Genomic DNA, 26591 nt, shown 5'->3' on the forward strand with positions numbered 1-26591 from the left:
ATGTAATCTCTCTCTCTCTCTCTCTCTCTCTCTCTCTCTCTCTCTCTCCTCTCTCTTTCTCTCTCCTCTCTCTCTCTCTCTCTAACTGAGATGAGATCATTTTCATGGACGCGTATGTAATAAGTTTATCATTACATTTCCAATCCAATAATACTATAAGTACAAAATTCATATCCGATATATTTTAAATACAATAATCATTCCATTTCTCTCTTTTAAATACTGTAAGGACAACTCTCTCTCTCTCTCTCTCTCTCTCTCTCTCTCTCTCTCTCTCTCTCTCTCTCTCTCTCTCTCTCCACAAGATACTTGTCATACATTTGGTGTTTCTATTTCTTCCTTTTATCTCTCTCGCTCTCAGCAAAAGAATTGATAGACAGACAAACATAAATTGCACAGTCCTCTCTTTCTCTTTTTCTTTTTTGGAGAAATATATGTATTTATGGGAGGGGGAAAAGTTGCCTAACAGACGTTCATTTCAATCTATTGAAAACCTAAGGAGTTATTTTGCTTCTCTCTCTCACTCTCTCTCTCTCTCTTCCTCCGGTCTCTCTCTCTCTCTCTCTCTCTCTCTCTCTCTTGTATTTTAATGAAAATATACAGTATTTTGTGAATACACAGTGTTGCACATGAAAAAAAGTAAATTAGTGATAATTTTAGAGATACGGCCCTAAGAAAAATTGCAAATTAGTAGTGAAATTTTCCCTGTGGACATGTTTTCAAGAACGTCGTTCCGGCTTACGACGATTTTCGGGTTACGACGTGTCTTAAGAACGGAACCCCCGTCGTAACCCAGGAACCGCCTGTATATACACAGTGTTCCCCCCGTATTCGCGGGGGATGTATGTGTACCAGACACCCCCGTGAATAGTTAAAACCCGCGAATAGTTAGAACCACCATTAAAAATGCTTGTAACTGCCTATCTTGAAAGTTCAGATACCAAATGTATACCTTTAATAACATCCTACTTCAAATATACCTAAAATTACTAACCTACAGTGGACCCCCCGTATTCGCGTTCTCCGGATTCGCGGACTCACTGATTCACCGATTTTTCTTTGGAACCTATCTAGAAATTATTCGCGGAAGGACTCGCCCATTCGCGGGTTTCTCTGTGGAACATATACATAATTATTCGCGGTCATCCCCGGCTATTCGCGGATGCGAATTCTTATGTGTTTACTATTCGTACAAGGACATTTCATAATGATATGGTTATTCTGTTTATTAGACATTCCTTATAAATCTTAATGTAATGAATTGAATAAAAATATCGTAGGTATAAATTGGTGAGCAAGATAATATGAAATAAAGCATAACAGAGTGAGTTTGGCAACTGAGAAAATAAACATTATATGTACAGCCATCTCTCTCTCTCTCTCTCTCTCTCTCTCTCTCTCTCTCTCTCTCTCTCTCACACACAAAATGATAGATAGGAAACAATAACAGAATATGTATTGCTTGAATACGATATGGCAACAAAGTTTTGGTCTGACTGAAGTGTAGAGTTACTTTGACACTGACTTACATGTCATTCCTGGTCATCTCACAGCCACAGATAGACATCAACTTCACAGCCGAGAAAGGCAATTGTATACAAAATAAATATTTTCCAGATGAAAAGGCAATTGGAGGGCCTATGTTATCCCATAAAAAAAAACTCTCGCTTGAATAACTGTAAGATGTAGAAAAGAGAGAGAGATCAAGGGCAGGGCGGATGTAGGAAAGCGATTTAAGCAGTACCTGGAAATGAAAAACAACCCCTATACTAATCTTATAATTATAGCCTTAGGGTTTGTCTCAAAGACATTCAAAGGTGTGTCACACACGTGACAGTTGTTGTTTTTGTAAAATTGGCGTCAGGGCAGATTTTTAAGCACCACTGTGTTAATATATTATTAATAATTTGTTCATTACCTTCGATAACACGCCAAATTTCACGTTAGATAATCATAAAAAATCTCTAGGATTACGTGACCACGCAAATTGGAAAACAATGGTGCTAGATTAAATCTGAAAATTCCAGATCTAGCGTGAAATGCGTTAGTTTAGCAACACTGCCATTGAACTTACATAAATACGTATTGGGTCAATTGGGTGGGTACGCATTGTGCAGGCTGTACATTTTATTAAATTTTTTAAGATGATTTCTAATTATAATAGGTATGTACGTACATACATAAATTGTTTTAGGATGATAATAAAAGTATGCAGACCATATCTAAAGTACGTAAGACAATGATTATATAAATATTTGTAGCAGGGTACGTATTTTTCTGTCTGCGGCACGCAGTATGTACATGTACGTGTATTTTTCATTCGTACATAATGAGTATATTTTCGTGACAAAATAAATTTTTATGATGAAAAAAAGCTTTATTAATTTTCAAATATTACAGTTCTGTAATACTTTCATATAAAAACAGCAAAATGTCGGTAACAAAGTCGGGTTTTCTTAAAAGATGCTCTACCCAAGCCAACTTTCCGCAGATAAACAAATCTTATGATGCCGTGATGCCTTCTTACAGCAGTACCCAAACGAAATTATATTTAAAACGCTATTGGCTGTTGTCTGCACAGCAGCCAATCCAGGAGCAGCATTAATTTTCCTTGTCACTCATTGGTTGTACACTTGGTGTTGATTGGTTGAACCCTGGCCCCATTTCGCGGAGATGGAATTGTGGTTATCGCGCATCTAGTACCCAGCAGCCTTACTGCGCAGAAACTTACGGGTATACGCGAACGCTAACGCTAAGCTCTGTGTGCATCGTACCGAAAATGGCCCCTAAAAAGCGCCCTGCTCCTTCTAAGGCTTCTGGCCAAGAAGCTAAAAGAAAGAAGACCGTAATGAAGCTTGACGAGAAGGTGAAACTTCTCGATATGTTGAAGGAGGGAAAAAGTTACGCTGCAGTCGGCCGCCATTTCAAAGTGAATGAGAGCAACAGTTAGATATATAAAGAAAGAAAAAAGAAAATGAAATAAGAAAAAGTGTTAGTATGACATTCTATGGCACCGCAAAGGCTGTGTCCACAGTGAGAGACAAACCATTGTGAAAATGGAATCTGCACTCGCGTTCTGGATAAAGGACTGCAGGAAGAAGAACGTGCCCCTGACTCCAACATCATACGCCAAAAAGCACGACAGATCTACCAGCAGCTATCAACTCCTACTGCTTCACAAGGTGGTGAAGGAAGAGGAAGCCGAAGCCGAAGATGTGGAGGCACTGGAAGGCGATGAAGAAGGGATGTTGGAATTCTTGGGCTTTGGAGAACCAGCTCCTGAAGATGAAGACGAAGAAGAAGAACCACAACCGGGACCGTCCTCAGCTCCCCAAGGATTTCAGGCTAGCAAAGGATGGTTCCACCGGTTCCAGAAAAGGTTCCATCTTAAGTCTGTTTCCCTACATGGGGAAGCTGCATCTGCAGACAAAGAGGCAGCCGCAAAATCCAAAATACCCAAGAACAGGTGGTTCCCCCCCCACAATATGGACGAAACTGGCCTGTTCTGGAAGAAAATGCCGTCCCAGACGTACCTTATGAAGGATGAAGCTAAGCCTCCGGATTCAAGGCACAAAAGGACAGGGTGACCCTCTTGATGTGCGGAATGCGGCTGGTTTCATGCTGAAACCAGGGGGCCGGGCATTTTACAGGCTGCAAATCCCAGGCACTCAAGAACAAGAACAAGGCGTTACTGCCCCGTCTTCTGGATGCATTAATCCCAAGGCCTGGATCACCAAACTCCTGGACGGCGGAGTAAAAAAACTGGTTTCACCCAGAGTTTCATTCCTCAAGTTAGGCAATACCTGGCCCGATTTGGACATCAACTTCAAGGTCTTGCTGATAATGGACAAACGCTGGTGGCCACCCTCTCGATCTTTATTCCAAAGGAGTCCAGCTTGAGTTCCTTCCTCCCACACCAACCTCTCTCCTCCAGCCTATGGATCAGGGCGTCATCCATGCCTTCAAGGCACTCTACACCGGGAACTCCCTCCAGCACCTTGTTGATGCAAAATGGACCGTGACAGTGAATTTTACGCTTTGAAAAGATTATTGGCGTAAATTCACGATTGCCACATGTCTGTCTGTCATTGACCGGTCGTTGAAGGACATGAAGAAGGAGACACTGAATGCCTGCTGGAGTAAGTTGTGGCCAGACTGTGTCCATAATTATACAGGCTTTTCTCCCCAGGAAATCCAGCATTCAGCCATTAATAAGGCAGTCCAGTTGGCAAAAATTCTTGGTGGTGAGGGCTTTGACGATATCACCGAGGAAGAAGTCGGCACCCCTCATTGATGCCCACTCTGACCCCCTTACCGACCAGACTTGGAAGAGCTGACGAAGTCCGCCAGCGAGGAAGAAGACACTCCAGGCTCAGGAGAGGATCAGGAGGAGGAGGAGGAGGGCCTGACTTTGGAATGCCTGTCCCAAGTTAAAAAAATGGTAAACGACCTCCAGGAGTTTGTCGCAACATGGGATCCTCACATGGAGCGCTCCTTGAAGTTTTCTAATATTCTAGACACAGCATTGGAGCCCTATAATCAAGCTCTCACCACCATGAAGAAGCAACGGCAAGCAGTTGCCAATCACAATGTTCATCACACGAACGAAGAAAGACCCTCCAAAGCCTCCCAAATCGCCTGAAGTTAGTGCCTCTTAAATCGCCTGAAGAAGTGCCTCCCAAATCGCCTGAGTCACTGCCTCCCGAAGCGCCTCCTGAAGGTGAAGAGGCGCCCTCAGAGGATATGTAACTCCTCTGCTTAGCTGTGCAGTCATATCTTCATCGTCATTCACCGGACTGCACGGCTAATTCATCATCATCATCTTTAATCATCACTGGTGAGTACCCGGTTTACATATGTTGTACTAGCGTAAAACAATTGTTTAATGTTCATACAAATTTTGTTCTTTCTCTCTATCGCTTGTGATTTCACATACATTTGTTTCCCTTGTAAAAAGAAAATGGATGTCTCAAATAGTAAACAGTATGAAAAAGAAAAAAAAACAATTGGCCATGGGGACTGGGAAAAAATTAAACTTTTTATGATGGGAAAAAAACTTTTGGAATTAAATTTTCCACATTAACGTTAACTAAAAAAGTTCATTTGCCAGTATTTGTAAAAAACCCATAAAATACGTAATGGTTTTACCGTATTTTATTTGTTAATAACCATTTTTTAAAAAAATTGTTTAAGGGGGAATTTTTTTACTTTTAAAACAAGGTTAAATTTTAAATTAAATTTACTTTTTCCCAAAAAAAGGGGATTAATTTATTTGAAAAACCATAAAAAATTTTGGAATTTTGTTTTTTTTTTTTTAATTGTTTTATTAATTTGGAATTTTTGGGAAAAGGGATTGGTTCCTTTTTTTAGCTTACTTTGTTGGTGTTTGGCAATGGTTAAGGAGAAGCTTTTTTAAAGGGTTTTTTTATGGAGTTTTATTTTTTTTTTTTTTTTTTGGACGCGAGGGGAAGGGACCCAAAAGGCCAAAAATTTTTTCGTGGGGGATTCTTTTTTTTACAACTTTAATTTTTAGGCGGGGGGCGGGGGGGTTTTTTTTTTTTCCTTTTGGGTAACCCGGGCCCAATTTTTTTTCCCCCCCCCCGGAAAAAAAAAATTACAAAAAAACCCCGGGGGGGGGGGGGGAAAAAACCAGCTTGGGTTTATTTTACACTGGCCATTTTTAAATTTTCTTTTTTGGAGGGGGGTTTAAATAATAATTTTAAATAAAAATTTTCCATTTTTTTCCCCCAAAAAAAGTTTTTTCATTTTTTTTTTTTTTTTTCGTTTTTTTTAAACATTAAAACATTTTTTTCCACCATTTAATAAAAAAAAAAAATAAATTTTTTATTGGCCCTTTTTACCCAAGGGGGGCCCCCAAATAAAAAAACAGAAAAAAAGAAAAAGCTCCTGAACAGGGAAAGAAGGTTTGAGTTGGACCAGTTTTTTTGGGAATGGGGGCAAAAAAAAAAAATCCATTCAAATAATAATCCTGAAAAAAGCCCCCCAATTTTGGTCAAAGGGAGGTGAAAAAAAATTTTATGGGGATTAATTTAATTTTTTTTTTTTTTTTCTTTTTTTGGAAGAAACAGGACGAAAAAGGGCAAATAAAAATTAATTGGAGGGAGGGAAAGGGAAGCGAGAGAGAGAGAAAAGAAGGGAGAGATGGAGACGGGGGAATGAAGAAGACGGAAAACTGCCGAGGGGGGCAAGAAGACGGGAGGAGTAATGAAGACGGAAAACGGAAGAAAGAAGAAGGAAGAAGCCAGAAGATTTTTCGGCGAAGAGAGAATAAAACTCCCCTTAAAAACCCTTTTCTTTGAAACCTTTCCTTTCCCCTCCGCCCCCAATTTTTAAAACCATATTGGTCCAAAAAAATCTTGTTCCCATCTTATTTTTCAAACCTTCCGCCCACCCCCACCCACGTTTTTTTCCTTCCAAGGTGGATTAAAAAAAAAAAGGGACTTGAGGGGAAAAAAATCCATATCTTTTTTTAATTAATTCTTATTAAATTTTATTTGAAACAAAAATTACGGTTATTTAATGGCCAATAAAATTTTCAATTTTATTTTAATTACTAACCCCAAAGATAAAAAAATCAAAATTTTAAAGCCCCAATTTTAAACGTAAGTTTTAAAAGTAAGAGAGAGAGAGAGAGAAAAGAAGATAAAGAGGATGGAGAGGGAAAGCGAGGAGAGAGAGGAAGGAAGGGGAAAAGAGAAGAGAGACGAGAAAAGGAAGGCACGATGGTTATTGTTTTTACTTGGGTATTAAATTCCTTCAAGAAACTAAAATTTTATTTATTTTGCTAAACAAAAACTTACGGGTGCTTGTTATTTATTATTTTCATTTTTTCCCATAAACCCAAAAAAAATTGTTAGTTTAAATGTTACCTTAAAAAAGATTTAACCCCAAGCCTTTATTACATACAATTTTTCCCAAAGGCACAAAAAAGGGAGGGGCGAGAAATGATCTTTTACCCACTTAAAGGGGACCAACCCCCACTATCTCGTATTTTGGCAAAAGAGAGAGATTTAGGGAAAAAACGAAGGAAAGAGAGAAGGACAGGGACGAGAAGAGAAAAAGGAGGAAGATGGAAGAGAAAGGAGAAGAGAAGGAAAAAGATGAAGGAAGAAGGAAAGAGGGGGGGGGGGGGAGGGGGTTTTTATTCGCCTTTTATTTTTTTTAAAAGAAACTGGGGGGGGGGAAAAAATGGGGAATAAGAAAAAATTAATTGTTTTTTACTTTTCTTATTTATTTAAAAAATTTACCTTTATAAAAAAAAAAAAAAAACCCCATATGGGAATTTTTTTTTTTGAAAATTAAATTTTTATTTTTAATTTTTTTTTTAACTTAATTTTATTAATTTTTCATTATTGGCAAAAAAAAAAAAATTAAATTTAATTAAAAAAAACAAACACCCAAAAAAAAACATTTTTTGCTTAAACCCGATTTAGGGGGGGAAAAAATTTCTTTCATTCCTTTTTCCCAGTTAAAAAAGGGAAAGAAAGGGAGAGGAAGGAAAAAGGGGAAAAGGGGAGGGGGAGAAGGGGGGGGAAGGGAAAAGGAGGAAAGGAGGGAAAGAAGAAAGGGGGTGAATTAAAAAACATTTTTTTCGATTTTTCAATTTTTTGAAAAAAGAGGGGCAAAAACCAAGTTTGGGGGGGTTTGGGGGGGAAAAAAACCCCCCGCCCAAGGGGTTCCCAAACCCCCTCTTTTGCCTTGGGGGCCCTTTCCCTGCGGAGTTTTTTTCCAAAAAAAGGGAAAAAAGGAAGGAAGGGGTAAAATTTGCATTTTTTTTCTTTTTTTTCCATTTTTTTTTTCTTTAAAAAAACATAAATTTTTAAATTTTTATTTTTTTTATTAAAGTTAAAATCTTGGCTAATTTCCCCCCACTTTTTTTAGTTTTTAAGCTTTTTAATGGGGAAAAATTTTTTATTTTTTATTAATTTTGCCTTGTTTACAATTAAATTATTTGATAATTAGGGGGAAAAAATTAGGTTTTAAAAATCATTTCCAATTTTTCCAAAAAAAAAAAAAAAAAAATGTAAAAAAAATTAAAAACCCCAATTTCTCCTTGTTAAAGGGGAAAAGGGGAAGGAAAAAGGAGGAGATGAGAAGGATGGAAAGGGAAGAAAGGAGGAGGGGAAGGGAAGGGAAAAGGGAAGGGGGGAGGAAGAGGGGAAGGAGAGAGTTCGTATGAAGCCAATGTTTTTTGTTAAAAAATACCTTTTTTCAAAAAACATGATTGATTTTTTGTTAAAATTTTACCAGTTATTTTTTTTTATTTATTTTTCCAAATTTTTTATTTTTTTATTTTATTTAATTTTAGGATTAATTTTAGTTATTTTATTATTTTTTTCCCCCCAAGTTAAATTTTCCTATCATTTTGAAAAAAAATATTTAAAAATTATTACAAAATTATTTTATTACCCCCATTTACCCGTTTTTGTTACCCCATTGAAAAAAATGCTTTTCTTCATTCTTTTTCAACCCAGGTAGAAGAACGAGGAAAAGAGAGAAGGAAGGGGGGATAAGAGGGGGGGAAGGGCAGAAGGAGGGAAGGAAAAAGAAGGGGGGGAGAAAAGGAAGGAAAGGAAGGGAGGGGGAGAAAGCAGGAGAAAAGATGAGGGGGGAAAAGGGGGAAGAAGGAGAAAAAGAGGAGAAGGCTTGGGGAGTTTGAAAATTGGAAAAAAACAAAAAAAAAAGATTAAGGTGAAGGAAACCTTGGGGGGGGGGGATTTTTTTTCCGTTTCATTTTTTTTTCGTTTTTACCATAATTTTTTAAAATTTATTTTTTTTTTTAAACTTAAAAAAATCTTTTTTAACTAAAATTCCAATGGTCTTTAGGGGGCATTTTCTTTCTTGAAGTAAATTTGCTCTTTTACAATTTAATATTTAAGATTAGAAAGAAAAATTAGTTTAAATAATTTAATTTTATAATATAATTTATTATATTTATACATATTTTTTACCATTATTATATATTATTATTATTTATTACAAATTTTTATAATTATAATAATTAAATATTAATTTGATAATAGTTATTATTTTTAATATTTATTAAAAAACACTTAATAAAAATATTATACAGTATACATAATTACAATAGAATTATTTACTTTAAAAACATTATTAAACCATTAGGTTTTAACATACAATTAGAAATTTTAACAGAATAATATAAAAAACATAATATTAATTTTTAAATTATAATTTTTATTTAAAAGGGAATATATTATTATTATAAATTATTATATAGCATAACATAAATAATTAACATATAAGATTATTAAAATCCATAATATTTAATTTTTTTTTAATATTAGATATATAAGTATTAATTAATATCATATATTAAAGATAAATATAATACATAATATTAGAACAAACATATATTATATATAAAAAACAAATAATAGGACATAAGATATAATTATTTAATATTATTATTACTTTTTAAAAACCAGATAATTGAAACAATATTATAACTACATTATAAATATAGAATATTTAACATATAATTATTTTTAGAGAGATAATTAATTTAATTAATATTTTTATATAGAAATATTATTATATTTAATTAATAATTTAATTTTTAACATTATATAACATATAAATAAAGAATTATTAATTTTAAACTAATATATTATTTTTTATATTTTTTATTAATAATATATAATTTTACATAATATTAAAAACCCCACATTTTAAATTCATATTTTTAACTATTTAAATATAATTTTAATAATTTTTATTTAATTTATATTTTAAATATTTAAAAACCATTAAATATTTTTTTAAACCCAAATTCAATATAATATTTAAAATTAAACATAGATTAACAATAAATTTATAAGCAAATTAACATACTTATATTTTACATAATTAAATTAAATATACAATAAAATTTATAAAATATTTATTAAAGATAATTTATTTATAACAATGACATTAATAATTATATAACAAGATTTAATATATATATGGTATTTTAATATTTTTAATTTATTATAATTGATTATATATTAATTATTTATATATGTTATATTAATAATGTATTTTTATATATGTATAAAATTATTGAAATATAATTAATATTTGTTATAATTAATATATGCTATTATATAATATATTGTAATATAATTTTTATATATGTTTATAATTTATATATATATATTTGTTATATATTAAATTATTTAAGTCTAAATATAATAATTATATATTTTAATGTATATTATGATTATATATGATATATATATTTTAAATATTGTATAATAAATTTAGAATGGGTAATATTGAAAATAAATTATAATATTTTATAAAAAATATTAAGATATATGTACTAATATAATAAATTAATATTTTAAAATTTATTAATTTATATATATTTATTTTTTATTATAATAATTATAAATTATTTTAATTTCGGTTTCCTTTGATCTTCGTGGGGGAAATTTGTTTCTATTGTTTTTTTTTCAAACTTTGGGCTTGGTTCTTTAGGTTGGTTTTGGGGTTGGGTTAGGGTTAGGGTTGGAGAAATGAAACCTTTGAGTGGGAGTAAAATAAACAGGGAGAGGGGGGAAAGCCAAAAAAGCCCAGTTTTTTTTAATTGGGCCCACCAAATTATTTATTTTCTTTAAAGTTTTGTAAATTTTTTTTTCCCTTTTTACCTTTAACAATTATCTTCTTTCCCAACCCCCAAATAAAAGCTTTGGTATTTTTTTTCTTTAGTAAAAATTTTTGCCAGTATTTTTTCTGCAAAAAGGTTTTTTCTTGTTGTTTAATTTGGAACAAATTAAACCCCGCACCCCTTATTACTTTTTTTACCCCCCGGTTCTTTCCAAAGGGGGGGGTTGACCGGGTTCGTTACATGCCCCCCCCCCAAAAAACCCCCCCAACCCTTTTGGTAAAAACCTTTAAAAAAATTTATTGCCGTGGGTTTTTTCTTTTTCCCCATTTTTGGGTTATGTGCGCAATTGCACTGTATGAACTCCCCTTCTGCAAGCAGTAACGTGTTCTTCTTTCCTCTTATCAATGGAACGTCCGCTTTCTCCCACGTAACATTCATTGCAATCACTACAAGGTATACATATACTTCCTACATTCTCTCTATTACCCCGGGTTATTTTAATGAGTTTCTTCTTGATTGTACTGTTGTACTGAAAAACTACGTTGAAGCCGTTCTTTTTTCCTTTAAGCTGCCTAGAAAATTTATTAAGTTCTCTATTTATAAGGAAGAGCAAGAGATGCCTTAAAATCTGCCTTTTCAGTTATATCATGAGGGGCGTAAAAACATCAATCTAGCTTTAGATACAGGACTGTAGTATGAAAAACTTTGGGTAACGCAGTTTAGTAAAACTATCTACCAAGAAATTTATTTCGGCGTCAATGAACTGGGGATCACATATTCGGTATGCTCGAAAAAACAAATTGGTTAAAAAAAACGTTGTGCTTTACTTTCGGTTCATGATATGAAAAGTAATGAATATAGGTGTTTGTGTGGGTGTTCTTCCTATACACGCTGAATTAAAGTCACTACTCACTGTGTCTCTATGAACTACCATATCTAGAAAGGGAAGCCTATTTTCCATTTCCTTTTCCACTGTAAATTTAATAGAGGGCAAAAAAACCATTAAAGCAACACTAAAAACCTAGAAAGGCTTCCTCGCCGTGTCTATAAACAATAAAAAACATCATCTACATACCTAAACCCAAATTTCAGGCTTGATGTCTTTTCCGGTGGTGTGTCAACGTAAACCTTTTCGAAAAATTCCATACATAAGTTAGCCAATATAGGGGAGAGAGGTGAGCCCATCGAGACCCCGGATTTTGTTGATAGAACGAACCATTAAACTCAAAAATGTAGATTCAAACGCAAATGTTAATCAAGTGACAAAATTTATCTATGTGCATAGGTGGCTTGAAAATATTATCTGAGGCTAATTTCTTCAAGTTGTCGAGCACGAAACTCAGTGGTACATTCGTGAATAAAGAAACTATATCTAGATATAGTTTCTTTATTCACAAATGTACCACTGAGTTTCATGCTCGACAACTTGAAGAAATTAGCCTCGTATAATATTTTCAAGCCACCTATGCACATAGATAAATTTTGTCATTTGATTAACATTTGCATTGAATCTACAATTTTTGAGTTTAATGGTTCGTTCTATCAACAAAAAAATCCGGGGTCTCCGATGGGCTCACCTCTCTCCCCTATATTGGCTAACTTATGTATGGAATTTTTCGAAAAGGTTTACGTTGACACACCACCGGAAGACATCAAGCCTGAAATTTGGATTAGGTATGTAGATGATGTTTTTATTGTTTATAGACACGGCGAGGAAGCCTTTCATAGGTTTTTAGTGTTGCTTAATGGTTTTTTGCCCTCTATTAAATTTACAGTGGAAAAGGAAATGGAAAATAGGCTTCCCTTTCTAGATATGGTAGTTCATAGAGACACAGTGAGTAGTGACTTTAAATTCAGTGTGTATAGGAAGAACACCCACACAAACCCACCTATATTCATTACTTTTCATATCATGAACCGAAAGTAAGCACAACGTTTTAACCAATTTGTTTTTTCGAGCATACCGAATATGTGATCCCCAGTTCATTGACGCCGAAATAAATTTCTTGGTAGATAGTTTTACTAAACTGCGTTACCCAAAGTTTTTTATACTACAGTCTGTATCTAAAGCTAGATCGATGTTTTACGCCCCTCATGATATAACTGAAAAGGCAGATTTTAAGGCATCTCTTGCTCTTCCTTATAATAGAGAAACTTAATAAATTTTCTAGGCAGCTTAAAGGAAAAAAAGAACGGCTTCAACGTAGTTTTTCAGTACAACAGTACAATTCAAGAAGAAAAACTCATTAAAATAACCCCCGAGTAATAGAGAGAATGTAGGAGTATATGTAATACCTTGTAGTGATTGCAATGAATGTTACGTGGGAGAAAGCGGACGTTCCATTGATAAGAGAAGGGAAGAACACGTTACTGCTTGCAGAAGGGGAAGTTCATACAGTGCAATTGCGCAACATACATGGGAGAAAAACCACGCAATAAATTTTAAAGGTACAAAGGTTGTTTTTGCATGTAACGACCGGACTTTGATACGAGTAGTAGAAGGGGCGTTAATTTCATTAAACAAGACCTTTGCAGGAAAATACTGGCATTACAGAAAATACAGCTATTGTGAAGAGATATGTAGGAAAAGGGAAATTACAAACTTTAGAAAAATATATGTGCCAATAATGATGCTGCTTCCTCTCCTGTTTACTCCCACTCAGGTCATTTCTCCAACAAACCCACCAAACCACCATAAGAACAAGCAGTTGACAATAGAAACATTCCCCCACGAAGATCAAGACGAATTCTGGAAAGAACGGAGGGGCTCAACCGCCTGATCATTCATAATATGAACTAGCTTGTTACCTAACCGTTGTTTTTTCAAATGTTTGTGCTCTTACTTGTTAGTTCCTTGAGGTGACATATCAACACTTTAGTGAACAAGACCACAGTTGATGGTCGAAAACTTTAATCCTATACAGAAATATATATTTTAAACTACAAGAGGAAATTTATTTTTTCTTCATTGTGGATTGTATCCCCATTTACTTAGAGGTACGACATAGTACCTGGCTTCTGCATATATATATATATATATATATATATATATATATATATATATATATATATATATATATATATATATATATATATATATATATAGTCTAGGATTCTAAGTCATAGCAAACAGACATTTTTGCTAAGCCTCAAATACTTTTATTATGTTATTATTACGGATAAAAGTAGCCTATATACAGGCAGTCCCCGGGTTACGACGGGGGTTCCGTTCTTGAGAAGTGTCGTAAGCCGAAAATCGTCGTAAGCCGGAACATCGTCAAAAACCCTAAGAAAACCTTACTTTTATTGCTTTGGGTGCATTCAAAACCATGTACTAAACTGCATTCTTATTCCATTTTTCAAAAAAAAAAAAAAAAAAAAAAAAAAAAAAAAAAAAAAAAAAAAAAAAAAAAAAAAAAAAAAAAAAAAAAAAAAAAAAAAAAAAAAAAAAAAAAAAAAAAAAATAAAAAAAAATAAAAAACCTTCAAATATTGATTATTTTGCATTTTTGGTGTCATATTTCATTTGCCAGATCAGCGTTTGTAGGCGTCATAACTCTGGAGCATGCGTCGTAACCCTGGAACATGTGTTGAAACCCTGGAAATAATTTCTGATGAATATAATTGAAAAGCGTCGTAACCTCGGAACGTCGTAAGCCGAGACCGTCGTAACCCGGGGACTGCCTGTAATACCATTATATCAATACTAACCTACACGTTAGGTTATTTTACCTTACAAGTAAATCAACACTTACTCTAAGCCTAACTCAGAGTAACTAATTAGAATTGGAATTTCAACACTCAATTTTACGTTATTTAAAACCACCACTTTAAATGTAGCTCCAAGTTTAGACTACTATCACATTTGGCACCTGTTGCCAATTTTCGACTAGCCTTAGGATATGTATTCTAGGCTAACAATTTAGACCAGGGGTCTCCAAACTTTTAAATGTAAGGGCCACATTATATATTTCCCACATTTATGCGGGCCGGAAAAAAAATCAGTGTCAGTAATTTAATTTCCTCAAATATTACAATATAAACATGGAAAAATTAAAACATATCTTGTTGGAAAAAATCAGGGTAAACTAAATAGATTCCTGCCTTTAGTTTTATGCAACCAAATTAGTGTGACGAATGATACTGACGTTTTGACTTCAAAATTTCATTAAAATCAAGTTCCAGATTAGATGAGCCAATTGTAAGAATTGATTTCAAATGATCATCAGACAAATTTGCTCGACAGTTAGATTTCACATACTTCATTTTGGAAAATGTTTGTTCACACAGGTATGTTGTAGCAAAAATGGACACAAAACTACAAGCAAACTTTATCAAATTTGGAAACTGATCTGGCTACAGGCATTTATAAAACTCAATCAGATTTCCTTCTCTAAACTTATCTTTCAGTCTGTCATCTGCCTGAAGATCAATAATTTCTATTTGAAATTGAGTTGGAAGATTTTCAGCATAGCAGTCAAATGGATTATAAAAGAGCCTGATTTCATTTGCTTTGGCATCAAGGTCAGCAAATCGCTCCTGAAACTGTTTTTTCAACTCTGAAATTATTTCATTTGCAAATGAAGAAGGAAATTCAACTTTACTTTCTGCATGAAATTTTTCACAACATGGAAAATGAGCAAAATTCTTAACTTTCACCTGGCCTTCAAGTAGCGCAAGTTTTGTTCTGAATGCCTTGACATGAACAAAGTAGTCACTGATCAAATTTGTTTTGCCTTGCAACTTCAGATTCAATTGATTCATATGACCTGTCAGATCTGCAAAAAATGCCAATTTCCAAATCCATTCACATTCTGATGCCAATCGTGCGGTAATTATTTTTTCAAGGCCACCACACAGAGATTTGTTTGCCAGGCCAGATGAAATTATGTGGCGGGCCGGATGTGGCCCGCGGGCCATAGTTTGGAGAGCCCTGATTTAGACTAACAGTGTCAGTAAGGGTCTACCACTTAACACTATGGAGGAGTTATGGGAGTTCTATTTGACAACGTCCTTGTGTGTGTGTGAGAGAGAGAGAGAGAGAGAGAGAGACCGAGAGAGAAGAGAAGAAGAAGGGAGAGAGAGAGGAGAGAGAGAGATCAGTTTATTGGGTTTTGTTTGGGATTGCTGATTGAGATCGTGTGATGTATTTGTAGAGAGAGAAGAGAGAGAGAGACGAGAGAGAGAGAGAGATAAGTTTTCATGGTTTGTATTGCTGTTGAGATCGTGTGGTATGTATTTGTGAAGAGAGAGAGAGAGAGAGAGAGAGAGAGAGAGGAAGAGAGAAAGAGAGAGAGAGAAAAAGAGAGAGAGAGAGAACAGGGCCATAAAATTGGATGGATGGTTAACAACTGAATTGGTTGTTGGTGAGTTCTGGGTTGTCTGCTGGTGCAGTTGGAGTTAGTTATTAAGATTAGAGTTCCGAGGAGTCAGTCTGTAATCAGAGCCTGTGATGGTCAGTAGTGTCAGCAGCAGTCTGTGAAGTGTGAAGGCATTGATGGTCAGTTGAATTGTGTGTTATTTGTTTGTTGTTTAGTAGTTAAGTTTCATGTTGTTTGCTTTAGAGTTGTTGTGCCTGTGTTGTCAGATCTGTTGTGCTTGTGAGTTTCTGTTGAGCTGTATGTGAGTTGTTATAGTTGAGGGTTGTTGTTGTTGTTGGGGAGCTATTGTGGTTTCCTGGTATAGTTGTGAGTAGTTGAGGGTTGTTGTTGGTGAGCTATTGTGATTTCTTGATGTTGTTAGTGGGTGTGTGAGTTGCCTTTTTATGTTGATATTTTTGTGTGTTAGTGATTGTTTGTGCAGTGGTCTTTCATTGTGGTTGTAGTCCTTGTTTGTTTGCTGTGTTGTTGAGTTGTAGTTGTATTCCTTGTTTGCTATTGTGCTGTTGAGTTGTGGGGTTGGGGTCCTTGGGTGTTGTGTTGTTGAGTTGTGGTTCTTGGTTGTTGTCTTTGTTGTTGGTTGTGTGTTACAATGGCCATATCCAGTGGACAGTACAGCTCCTTCCCCTCAGTGTGTCAAGAAGTAGTTGGTAAGTACACGTGTTTTGAGTTTTTTTTGTTTTTGGGTTTGTGATCCCGCCACAACACTAGGAATTACCTGGCTTTGTTTATTTCGGTCCTACTAAATATGTATGTCAAATAAAATCAAAATGGTGTAGCCTGTTTATCTCTTTCTAGGCACTTATCACTGAAATATTAAGTAATTACTAGTCAGGGTTATTTAATCCGCTTTAATATACACTCTTAGGTTATGGGCTACTGATACTAACTATCCTAGTTTAAAATTATATGAACTAAATCGACTAGGCTAATAGCTCATATAGGCTACTGACTAGAAAATTGTAGACACCATTATCTGAAAAGATTAACTAAATTAGTAATATATTGTGGAGTACTTCTTTATCCAAAAAACTTCCAAAAAGAATGACAAAATTTTGTAAGCAATTTTCGCTTACATAAAGAACGCTAGCCCGGATCATGTATCGCGCCGACCGCGTGCTCCACAACCACAGGATGGCCAAAAAAAAAAAAAAACAGTTTCCATTCTCACAACAAAATTTTGTTCTACAGTTTTTAACCTAAATGTTCTAAGTAAATCTTAAAAATATGCGCTTAACTTTTAACTTTCGGAGATTCCAAGATTGCTGGAGAGCAATCTCAAAGAAAAATGTCTCAAAATAGAGGAGCCCTGGCTGAATAGATCAACTTCTGTGTTGACCAGAGGAATACTGGATCTTGGTCTTTTAACTGACCCGATCATGAAACAAGATGGCCGGTGCGCATGAGCAATAGTGACATCTACAAGTTTTGATGTAGGAAACTGGGCACAGCTTCATTGAGTCCATTATACTCTATCACTTGTCATAGTGTTTATCATTATGGCATAATACCTGGCTAAAAGACCAAGCTAAATGATATTTCTTTAATATTAGTCTGATCACCATGGGGTGCTGGCACACACCATGGAAGGTAAAACCTTTGAGGACGAAACAGCAACTACGTTATCAAAATTCCCCTTAGAATACACAGGTTAAGATTCCCCAATCTGTCTTATTAATAAAATCAAAAGTGAAAAAGTGGATGAACAGAATGATGATGATAATTGTAAAAATATTAAAAGAATATGCAAAAACTGTTGGAGAATAAATTGATTATAAAATTACCAAGATTCTCTAGTACAAATGAAAGCCAAACTTACCCTTTCAAATAACTCCATGGACTTTCATTACCAATATCCTTTGGAATGGCATTTTTCACATATTCTATCTCTCGATCTACAATTTGAGGAGTGAATCCTGTTGTTAGTGTTATCGTGAAATGGCGCTGATTCCATGCAGAATTATTTCTCACATCTTCTTCTAACAGAGTATCTACAAAATCAAGCTCACCATCAAAAATTCTGTAAAACAAAAGATCATTTAAGTCATTGTACCAGAGAGAGAGAGAGAGAGAGAGAGAGAGAGAGAGAGAGAGAGAGAGAGAGAGAGAGAGAGAGAGAGTCTTTATAGGATGTCAGGTGGTAAATTTTTCTAATACTATTATTATTCAAAAGGTAAACCCTATTCATACAGAACAAGCCCACAGGGGCAACTGACTTGAAATTCAACCTTTCAAAAAATATGGTGTTCATTAGAAATATGTAACAGAGGTAATGGGAAACAAATATAGATCACACATTAAAAATGAAAACATTATGTTAATAAATAGATAAAAAATAAATTATTAAATGACAAGAGAACTATTAAGAGTAGTAAAGCATTGCATCTTCACTTGAACTTTTGAAGTTCCAACTGAACAATATCCTCAGGGAGATTGTTCCTCAGTCCAACAGTGTGAGGAATAAAGGAGCTCTGGAATTGAGAAGTTCAACAGTGAGGTACATTTACTACGTATTGGTGCTCCTGTTCAGCAAATCTGGTTGCTCTTGGCAAGAAAAGGGGATCAAGGATCAATTGTGAATGTGAAAGATCTCGGTTACAATACAAGTTATGGAAAAAAAGAGCCAATCTGTCAATGAAGTCATAATTGCTAATGTTAAGAAACATCAACCACCACAATCTACTCTATCTAAAAGAGATAAATCTCTGGCAGATGCAGACATCCACACCAGAAAACAGTAGCATTCTAAGTAAAAGAAGGAAAAATGACCTAAAACAGATTGTAAAGATTTTATTGGTTATAAATATAAAAGCCTTGCATATAATACGAAACTTTTGTGTGACATTTGGTGACACTTTCATTAGACGCCTCTAAAGAGTGAAGAGGTGGTCAAAAGTTAAACCTAGGACGGGATGGAAAATCTGTACAAGATCTGCTAATCAATTGTTTCATTTTATTGGATTAGATTATAAAATTTATGGCACATACCCAAGTGTCAGAGCCATGAGGTCATTCAGCGCATATATATTTTTGAAAAATAAATACAATTATAAAACTAAAATAAAAAAAACACTACCACACATACAAACATGCACACAACCAATCTAACATGCAATTCATTCAATCATAAAAGTCAAACAAGAAACCTAACACAATTGAGAATAAAATTATGTTTCGTAAAAAAAGATTAATATTTCTTAAAAATGTCACAGTTTACTCTGCCTGAGCAACTTCACCAAAAATATTGGCAAGAGTTTATTTGCCAGCAAACAAGCTCTACGTTCATTTTCAAAATGAGGGCACTCCACTAAAATATGCACCACAGTCAAATACACATAACAGGTGGAGCAGCGAGGAACCTGCCAATCCGCTCCACTCATCATTAGATACCCGTGAGTATATTTAGTGTGGCCAAAACGCAATCTAGCTAAAACTATCTCGGACCCTCTATCCATCCGGCTATGAGGCCAAGGATAAATAGAAGGCCTAATAAACTTTAAGATTATTATCTAAAGTAGACCAATGGACCTGCCACTGGTCTCTACAATGAAATTGAATGGTGCTTTTAAAATAAGAAACAGGGACACCCATGTTCGAAATGTGCCTAAGCCTAGTTGCAGCCTTAGCTGCAACGTCAGCTCACTCATTCCCAACAATTCCAACATGGGACGGAGCCCAATAAAACCTAACAGAAAAACCTCTTCTACTAATTAAAAGATAAAACCAATCCTGTACCTCTTGCACTAAAGGGTGGTAAGAGACCAGGCTTCTAAAAGAGGATAAAACACTCAAAGAGTCGGTAAAAATAGTAAAAACCTTGTTAGCACAAGAACTACTATACAAAATATATTTAAGAGCAGTCAGAACTGCCTGCAGTTTAGCTGTAAAAACAGAGAAATGAGATGGAAGCTTCTTTTTAATGATACTGTCACTTGTCACTACAGAGCAACCAACACCATCAGAACCCTTCGAGCCATCAGTACATACATGATAAGAATCACCAAGTTCGGAAGCATGATCCAAGAAACTTGCTTTCAACTGATCACCAGATCTGTTGCTCCTGTTGTCCCTAATTGGGCAGATCTCTAAGTTCGGTCTATTCCAAGGAGGAAACTTTGAGGGTGAAATTTCAGCTACTGCAGGAGGAAGTAATTCCACCTCCCTGGCAGAGCTTGTTAGCCGAACTTCAAGCAGCTTTGGAAGTCTAGGTCTATTTGGGGCTCTGTACTTATAGTTGGGGTTCAGCTTTGGCGTAAGTACTCTTGATATGCATCTCAAAGCCTAATTCCTCCCTACGGATATGTAGTGGGGGAAAACCTGACTCAACAAATAGGTTTTCCACTGGTGAAGTTCTATAGGCTCCAGTATAAATATGTAAAGCCATATTATGGACAACATCTAATTTCTGCAGTGTTGTCTTGCATACACAACCATAAACTTGACAACCATATTCAATTTTGCTTAGGCATAAAACCTGGTACATCCTCAAAAGGGTGATTCAATCCACCCCCCAATTAAAATTTGACACAACTTTAAAAATATTAGGATGAAGCTTCATGTTACACACAACTTCATTAACATGGTGAGTAAAAGTTGATTTTTTATCAAATGTAACACTTGGATACTTAATGCAATCTTTATAAGGTAAAATGGAATCATTTAAAAACAACGTAGGGATCTCTTCCACTCTTCTTAATCGACAAAATCGTATAGCTTTGGTTTTTTCTGGTGAAAATTTGAACCCTTTAGCACTGGCCCATACCGTGTAGACTTACTACAGATTATTGCATAATCATTGGCAAAGGCCAGATCATGCAACCCGACAGGAACTTGTTCTAGTAGACCATTGACAGCTACATTAAAGAGTATTGCACTAAGGACGCTTCCCTGAGGTAACCATTCTTCTTAAGGGTAAGCGCAGAAGAAATGTAAGAGCCCACTCTTACTTTCAGGTAACAATCTGACAAAAATCTTTAAGACAATAGAACATACTACCCACAATACCCTAGTCAACAAGTTGCATAAGGATACCCCCTCACCAGGTAGTGTCGTAGGCTTTTTCTAGGTTAAAGAACACTGCAATAGTCTACGTTTGCATGGCAAAAGCATTCTGTATCTCCCGAGTAAGGAACATCAAAGTGTCAGAAGTACTTCTATTTTTCCTAAAGCCAAACTGCTGGTTAGATAAGATTCTTTGACTCCAAATACCACACAAATCGAGCATTGACCATCCTCTCATATATCTTCAACCTTACAGTTCACACAAATAACAAGTCTAAAACATTCCTCGGGCTCAAGCTTACCAAACAATTCACAAAGTTTATTCCTAGTACAAACCTAAGAGGAGTGTCCAAAACCAAAACCTTTAAAGCACTGGAGCACTCTCGGTCTATAAGGACAAACTTTTAGAATTTCACTGTCAAGAACAATGTCTGATGGCAAAAAAGAACTTACAAATGTTAAAATAAGCATAGACAAGCAGGGCACTTTGAACACCTACCAAACCACATCTGGACACATTCCTAAAATTTCTTCCTTGTCCATTTAATTTAAGCCTTCATTAAAGATAACACCCTTCGCATAACTAAAGTTATTGTGAGGTTTTACCTCTTTTATCATACCCTCGGGATCAAGCTTCAAATTGAAGAGCATTACCAACTGAACATCTGTCTTGGTATGTACTAAAAAACTACGTATTATGCCCAAAGCAAGTTACTTCTGGACTCCCAACATTGCCGATCTTCTGGCTTACCTAGAAAAGGTTGTCTTTCTCACCATGTGTTGTAATAATTAACCACTTAGCTGGGTCTGGTGATCTGGAGGTTTTACTTATTCTACTAGGATCTTTAATTTCATTTGGTGCTCTATGTCATGGTAATCGCTCTATAGTGAAGAAACATATTAAAGGAAAGGAAAATGTATTTTCTTTCGAGTAGGTCTGCAGTAAGGAGGTATTCCTGCACATGTTGGAGGCGTCTGTTCTTATGATTGTTCGACAATACTCGGTGTGTTGTAGTACTCCAACACGTGGCCGTCGTTTAAAACACTGCATATTATGATGTAACATTTCGTCAAGAACCTTCTAAAAAGTTCCTGTCTAGGGATGGTGACATTCGCTGGTTTAGCTCTGCCCTTTTCAGCCCTGCCCCGAGATCGACACATATATATGTGACCCTGAGGAAGTAGAGATCAGATCATCAGAGATAAGAGAAGAAGGAAGAGATGAAGGTTAAGAGAGGAAGAGGATGCACGAGAGAGGGTGGGAACTGAAAAAAGTGAAGTCCATAGATGGAGAGAGAGAGAGAGAGAGAGAGAGAGAGAGAGAGAGAGAGAGAGAGAGAGAGAGAGAGAGAGAGAGAGAGAGATCCCAATGTCGAGTAACCCTTTCAGAGAAGAAAAGTCCTACAAGTGGGTTTTGAGGAGTAACCCACCCTTCAAGCTTCAACACTAAGGCATTCTTTTTTGCAGTACGAAGATAAAAAGCCCTCGCTTCGAGCTCTGATCACATCAGCTGCAAAACTGGCCAGCAAGTATTTCATTACCGCACTGTTTCCCCCTTTTACATATTGTCAGATTTAATTTTGTTATGTAAATAGGAGGAACCATTCTGCATTTATCTTTGTTAATAAGCTTGTAAATAAAACTTCAAGGTTTCTGTTTATTTTTTGGAGCTTTCCCCCCTTTTCTATATTCGTATCCCAAGTTTCAATTGTTGGTGTTGAATCCTTTTTGTTTATTATATAATAAAGAACCTCAGTGGATCTCGATCCGTAACAGTTGGCGACCTAAAGACCAGGATATTCGGCACTGTAACAGATTGAAACAGAGAGAATATAGAAAGAACCAGAATGAGTAAGATGATGAAAGTGTTTATTGAGTCTGGTAAGCTTCTAGGTCTAGAGGGGAATGATCTCCATGAGTATGTTGAAAGGACAGAAAGAGAAAAGTATGAGAGAGATGAAAGAGCACCTGAGAGAGAAATGATAATGCAGCAACAAGAAAGAGAGAAAGAATGTAAGCATGAGTTGGAAATCGCTCGGTTAAAGCAAAGTACTTTCAACAGTCAGACAGGCGAGAATGAAAATGAAGCTGATGGTTTGGGTTTTAGTTTAGTGTTGAAAATAGTACCAAAGTTTGATGAGGAAGATGTATGTGTTTTGAGAAATTAATGGAAAGAGTAGGTTCTCCTAAAGAAACGTGGACTCTATATTTACAGTCAGTTTTGCGTGGTAGGGCGCTTACTGTGTATAGTTGCATGTATAAGGAGGAATGTGATGATTGTGATATTGTGAAAGAAACTGTTCTTAGCGCATACAGGTTAGTACCGGAGGCGTACTGTAAGAAATTTAGAAGTTTGAGAAGGGACGAGAATATTACATATGTAGGATATGGTAAGAAGTTAGAAAGGCTGTGTTGTGATTGGTTAACTTCTGCTAAAGTTGATGATTTTGATGGTCTGAAGTACTTAGTATTGTTAGATAACGTATCCTGAGATTAAGATTTATACAGAAGATAGGCGAGAAGTATCTTTTGCAGAAGCAACCAAGTTAGCAGACAAATATAGTTTGACTCATAATTTAAGTGTCAGTAAGAACCGAAATGATCCTTCGTCTGGTAGAGTACAAAGCAGTAAATAGCAATGTGAGTAAAAGTGACTATTACTGTTATGCATGTGGAAAACCTGGTCAACATCTAAGGTTTGTAAGAATAAATGGGCATTTAGTAGCTCAGAATTAACTTGTTTCCAATGTAATGAAAAAGGGCATCTAGCAAGAAATTGTGCAGTAGAAAAGAAGGATGTTAAGAAACCAGTGTCTCTAGTTAACCCTTCAAGTAGGGATGATGTGATAAGAGAAACTAGGAAATTTTATGGGGAATTTCTGTCAGAAGGTGTAGTTTCCTCTCTTGGAGGAGGAGATTCGAGAGAAGTAGTCTTGCTTCGGGACACCGGAGCTGCTGTCTCCCTAATTAGGAAGAAATAGTCATGTTAGGTGGATTTCCAAACACTTGTGTTATTTGACCTTTGTTGAAGGTAAATTTGGAAAGTCCAGGAGTGTCAGGAGAAGTGAAACTAGCAGTCGTAGTTTGCCCGTTGATGGCGTTGACATTATTGTCGGTAATGACTTAGCTTTATCCAAGTACATGTACAGGCAGTCCCCGGGTTACGACGGTTCCGGCTTACGACGTTCAGAGGTTACGACGCTTTTTCTTAAATATTCAATGGAAAAATCCGTCCTGGGTTACGACGCTTGTTCCGAGGTTACGACGCTGAAGCTTCCGACCCTCCTAGTTAATGATGCTTTTAAAAAACGCATACTATGATAAAAATTCTTTATAGTTTAGCACAGTGTATTAATAAAAATAAGTGTCTGGTTAGATTACAACAAAAATTTTGAGGTTATGATGATTTTCGACACTTTTTATGTCGTATTTTTCTATGTTTTTTAGTGACGCCTCATATGCGGAACTAGTTTCCGAGCAAATGAATACATACTAGCTTGCGGCGCAAAGTTTACATTTAACAGTCCAAAAGCGCAAATAATGAAAAAATCATTGCTTGTTTCCAGTAATAATAACAAAACGAAGTTTCTGGTTAGATTACAACGCAAATTCCAAGTATCCAAAGAGAGACATTATCCAGTAATTTGATCAGAGAGAGAGAGAGAGAGAGAGAGAGAGAGAGAGAGAGAGAGAGAGAGAGAGAGAGAGAGAGAGAGAGAGGCGTCTTCCGACGCTCCGAGTTAAGGACAGAGAAGTGTTCGTTTCGTTAAACGGCCTCTGACTCATGCCAGTAAATGTTTTGTTGATACTAATAATATAAGCCTATTTAAAGATACGTTTACTTTTTCTGGGCTCAGTTCGTGTCGCTGCGCGAAATATCCTTTAATCCATTATTTCTAAGGTAAATGAACTAACAAATACCAGAGAATAAACAAAATAAAGAAAAAGGTCAGTATAACTGACTCGCTCACCCTCCAAGAGGGCGTCGGTATGAACACTAGGGCGAGTGAGACCAGTACCACGAACCTCTTGCCAATAGAAATCTCCCACAACAAAACCCCCACAAGAGGGGAGCCGACCCACAGAACGGGGCAGAAACTACTACTACTCCAACCCACGCTAGGGACTGCCGCGCCTCTGGTGGCCATCCTTTAAGTTAGCACGAACCCGACCAGATGTAATTTTTGTCTCTGTGCTTTCGTGCCCCTTTCTTCGAGGATTTTGTTTACCAATGGAGCGTTCAGCCATCGCATCAGCTAAGTTAAGTATTCCGAAGGTTCCTACTTAGTTTTTTCCTACCTTGAGTCAGTATTTGCCGTTTTTTTAGGTATAAATTGCTGATTCTCGGCCGTGGAAGCATGGCGGCATTGTTCTGCCTCGTGGCGGGTTTCGTTCTTGGTCTCCCATACCTAGAACCTTCCCTTTGATTTTACGTCTCTATTCCTGTTTATCTATATTATGTTAGGGGATCCAGCCTGCATTGGTTTATGTCATGCATGCATTTCTTTCTTTACCTTGCTTAGGCATTATCTCTTCTATCCAGACCCTAGCCATAGCTCTTAGTATCGGCCCCGGCTAGCTTTGAGTGGTAGACTTTCTCTCGGGTTAGTCGTACACTCCTGGATTTTTCTCCTACTACTTTATTTCCCCTACTTTGATTTTGATTTAAGTATTTTATGTGATTTTATTTGATTTGGTTAGCCTAGGGCGTCTGGTAACGTTTATCGTAGCCTAGGTTTATTATATCATGGTCCCCATTAGTTTTGTTGCTTCCTTTTATCAGTTTTGTTGCATCTACGATGGCATCTCGCTGATCAGTTTGGTTGCATTACCCTAGGCTATAGATTTCGTTGTTTTTTTATCGTGTTACCGTTTCGTGGTCACCATGTGATCGCGATACAGCCAGACGCCGTCCAGTCACCCTGCCCTCCTCCCGCTCTCCCATAGAGCTGGGGGGAGGGAGGTCCCGTTCCTTGCTCGCTCCACCCGGGCCTGCTCCCTCTCTCCCTATGCAGGAGGGAGTAGGGGAGGCTAGACAGACACGTGACTGGGTTCGACCGTGTCTCTCTGCTTCACGGTGCTTGTTGTGACGAGGTAGGGGGATTGGCCTCCCCTCTCCTTTGTTGCTCCGTTGCCCCGATGTTTGCTCGAGTTCTGTTTCGCCCTCTCACCCCTTCCCGGATTGTCGGTGCTCTATTTTCTTACCGGAGCTCCGTCGATCACGAGGGAAGGAGCTGGTTCCCCGCTTGCGGGCGGACCTCAGGCGTGCAGTTGGTCTCATTTACCTAACCATCCCATCTCGTCAGTACAACGGGAGACGGATACCACCGCGATTCGGAATCATTTCCGGAATTTAGTGCTATTTTATGCTTAAGTTTATCATAAGTTTATTTTAAGCTATCATAAGTTTAATTTAAGCTAGCTTAAGCTGGTCCCTCCCTTACTGTTTTAGACACCGGATCACACCAGAGTTATAGCCTATTCAGGTCAAGGTGGTAAGGGAGGGTTATGCCCAAAAATTTTTCACTCTCTGGCAGGCATCGGAGTTCTAATTTAGCCTGTAAGTGATGTCTTTTA

The 26591-nt window shown here is 36.3% G+C and overlaps 1 protein-coding gene across 1 annotated transcript in view; it reads right to left on the minus strand.

The window, feature by feature from the left end:
• LOC135215796 (protein farnesyltransferase/geranylgeranyltransferase type-1 subunit alpha-like) overlaps positions 1–26591 on the minus strand; it is a 101407-nt gene that overhangs the window by 52438 nt on the left and 22378 nt on the right. Inside the window, exon 3 of the mRNA XM_064250747.1 lies at positions 17833–18033. Coding sequence (XP_064106817.1) covers positions 17833–18033 — 201 coding nt within the window. The remainder of the gene's footprint in view (positions 1–17832; positions 18034–26591) is intronic.

This window comes from Macrobrachium nipponense, chromosome 5, assembly GCF_015104395.2.
Source record: "Macrobrachium nipponense isolate FS-2020 chromosome 5, ASM1510439v2, whole genome shotgun sequence".
Classification (NCBI taxonomy): Eukaryota; Metazoa; Arthropoda; class Malacostraca; order Decapoda; family Palaemonidae; genus Macrobrachium; species Macrobrachium nipponense.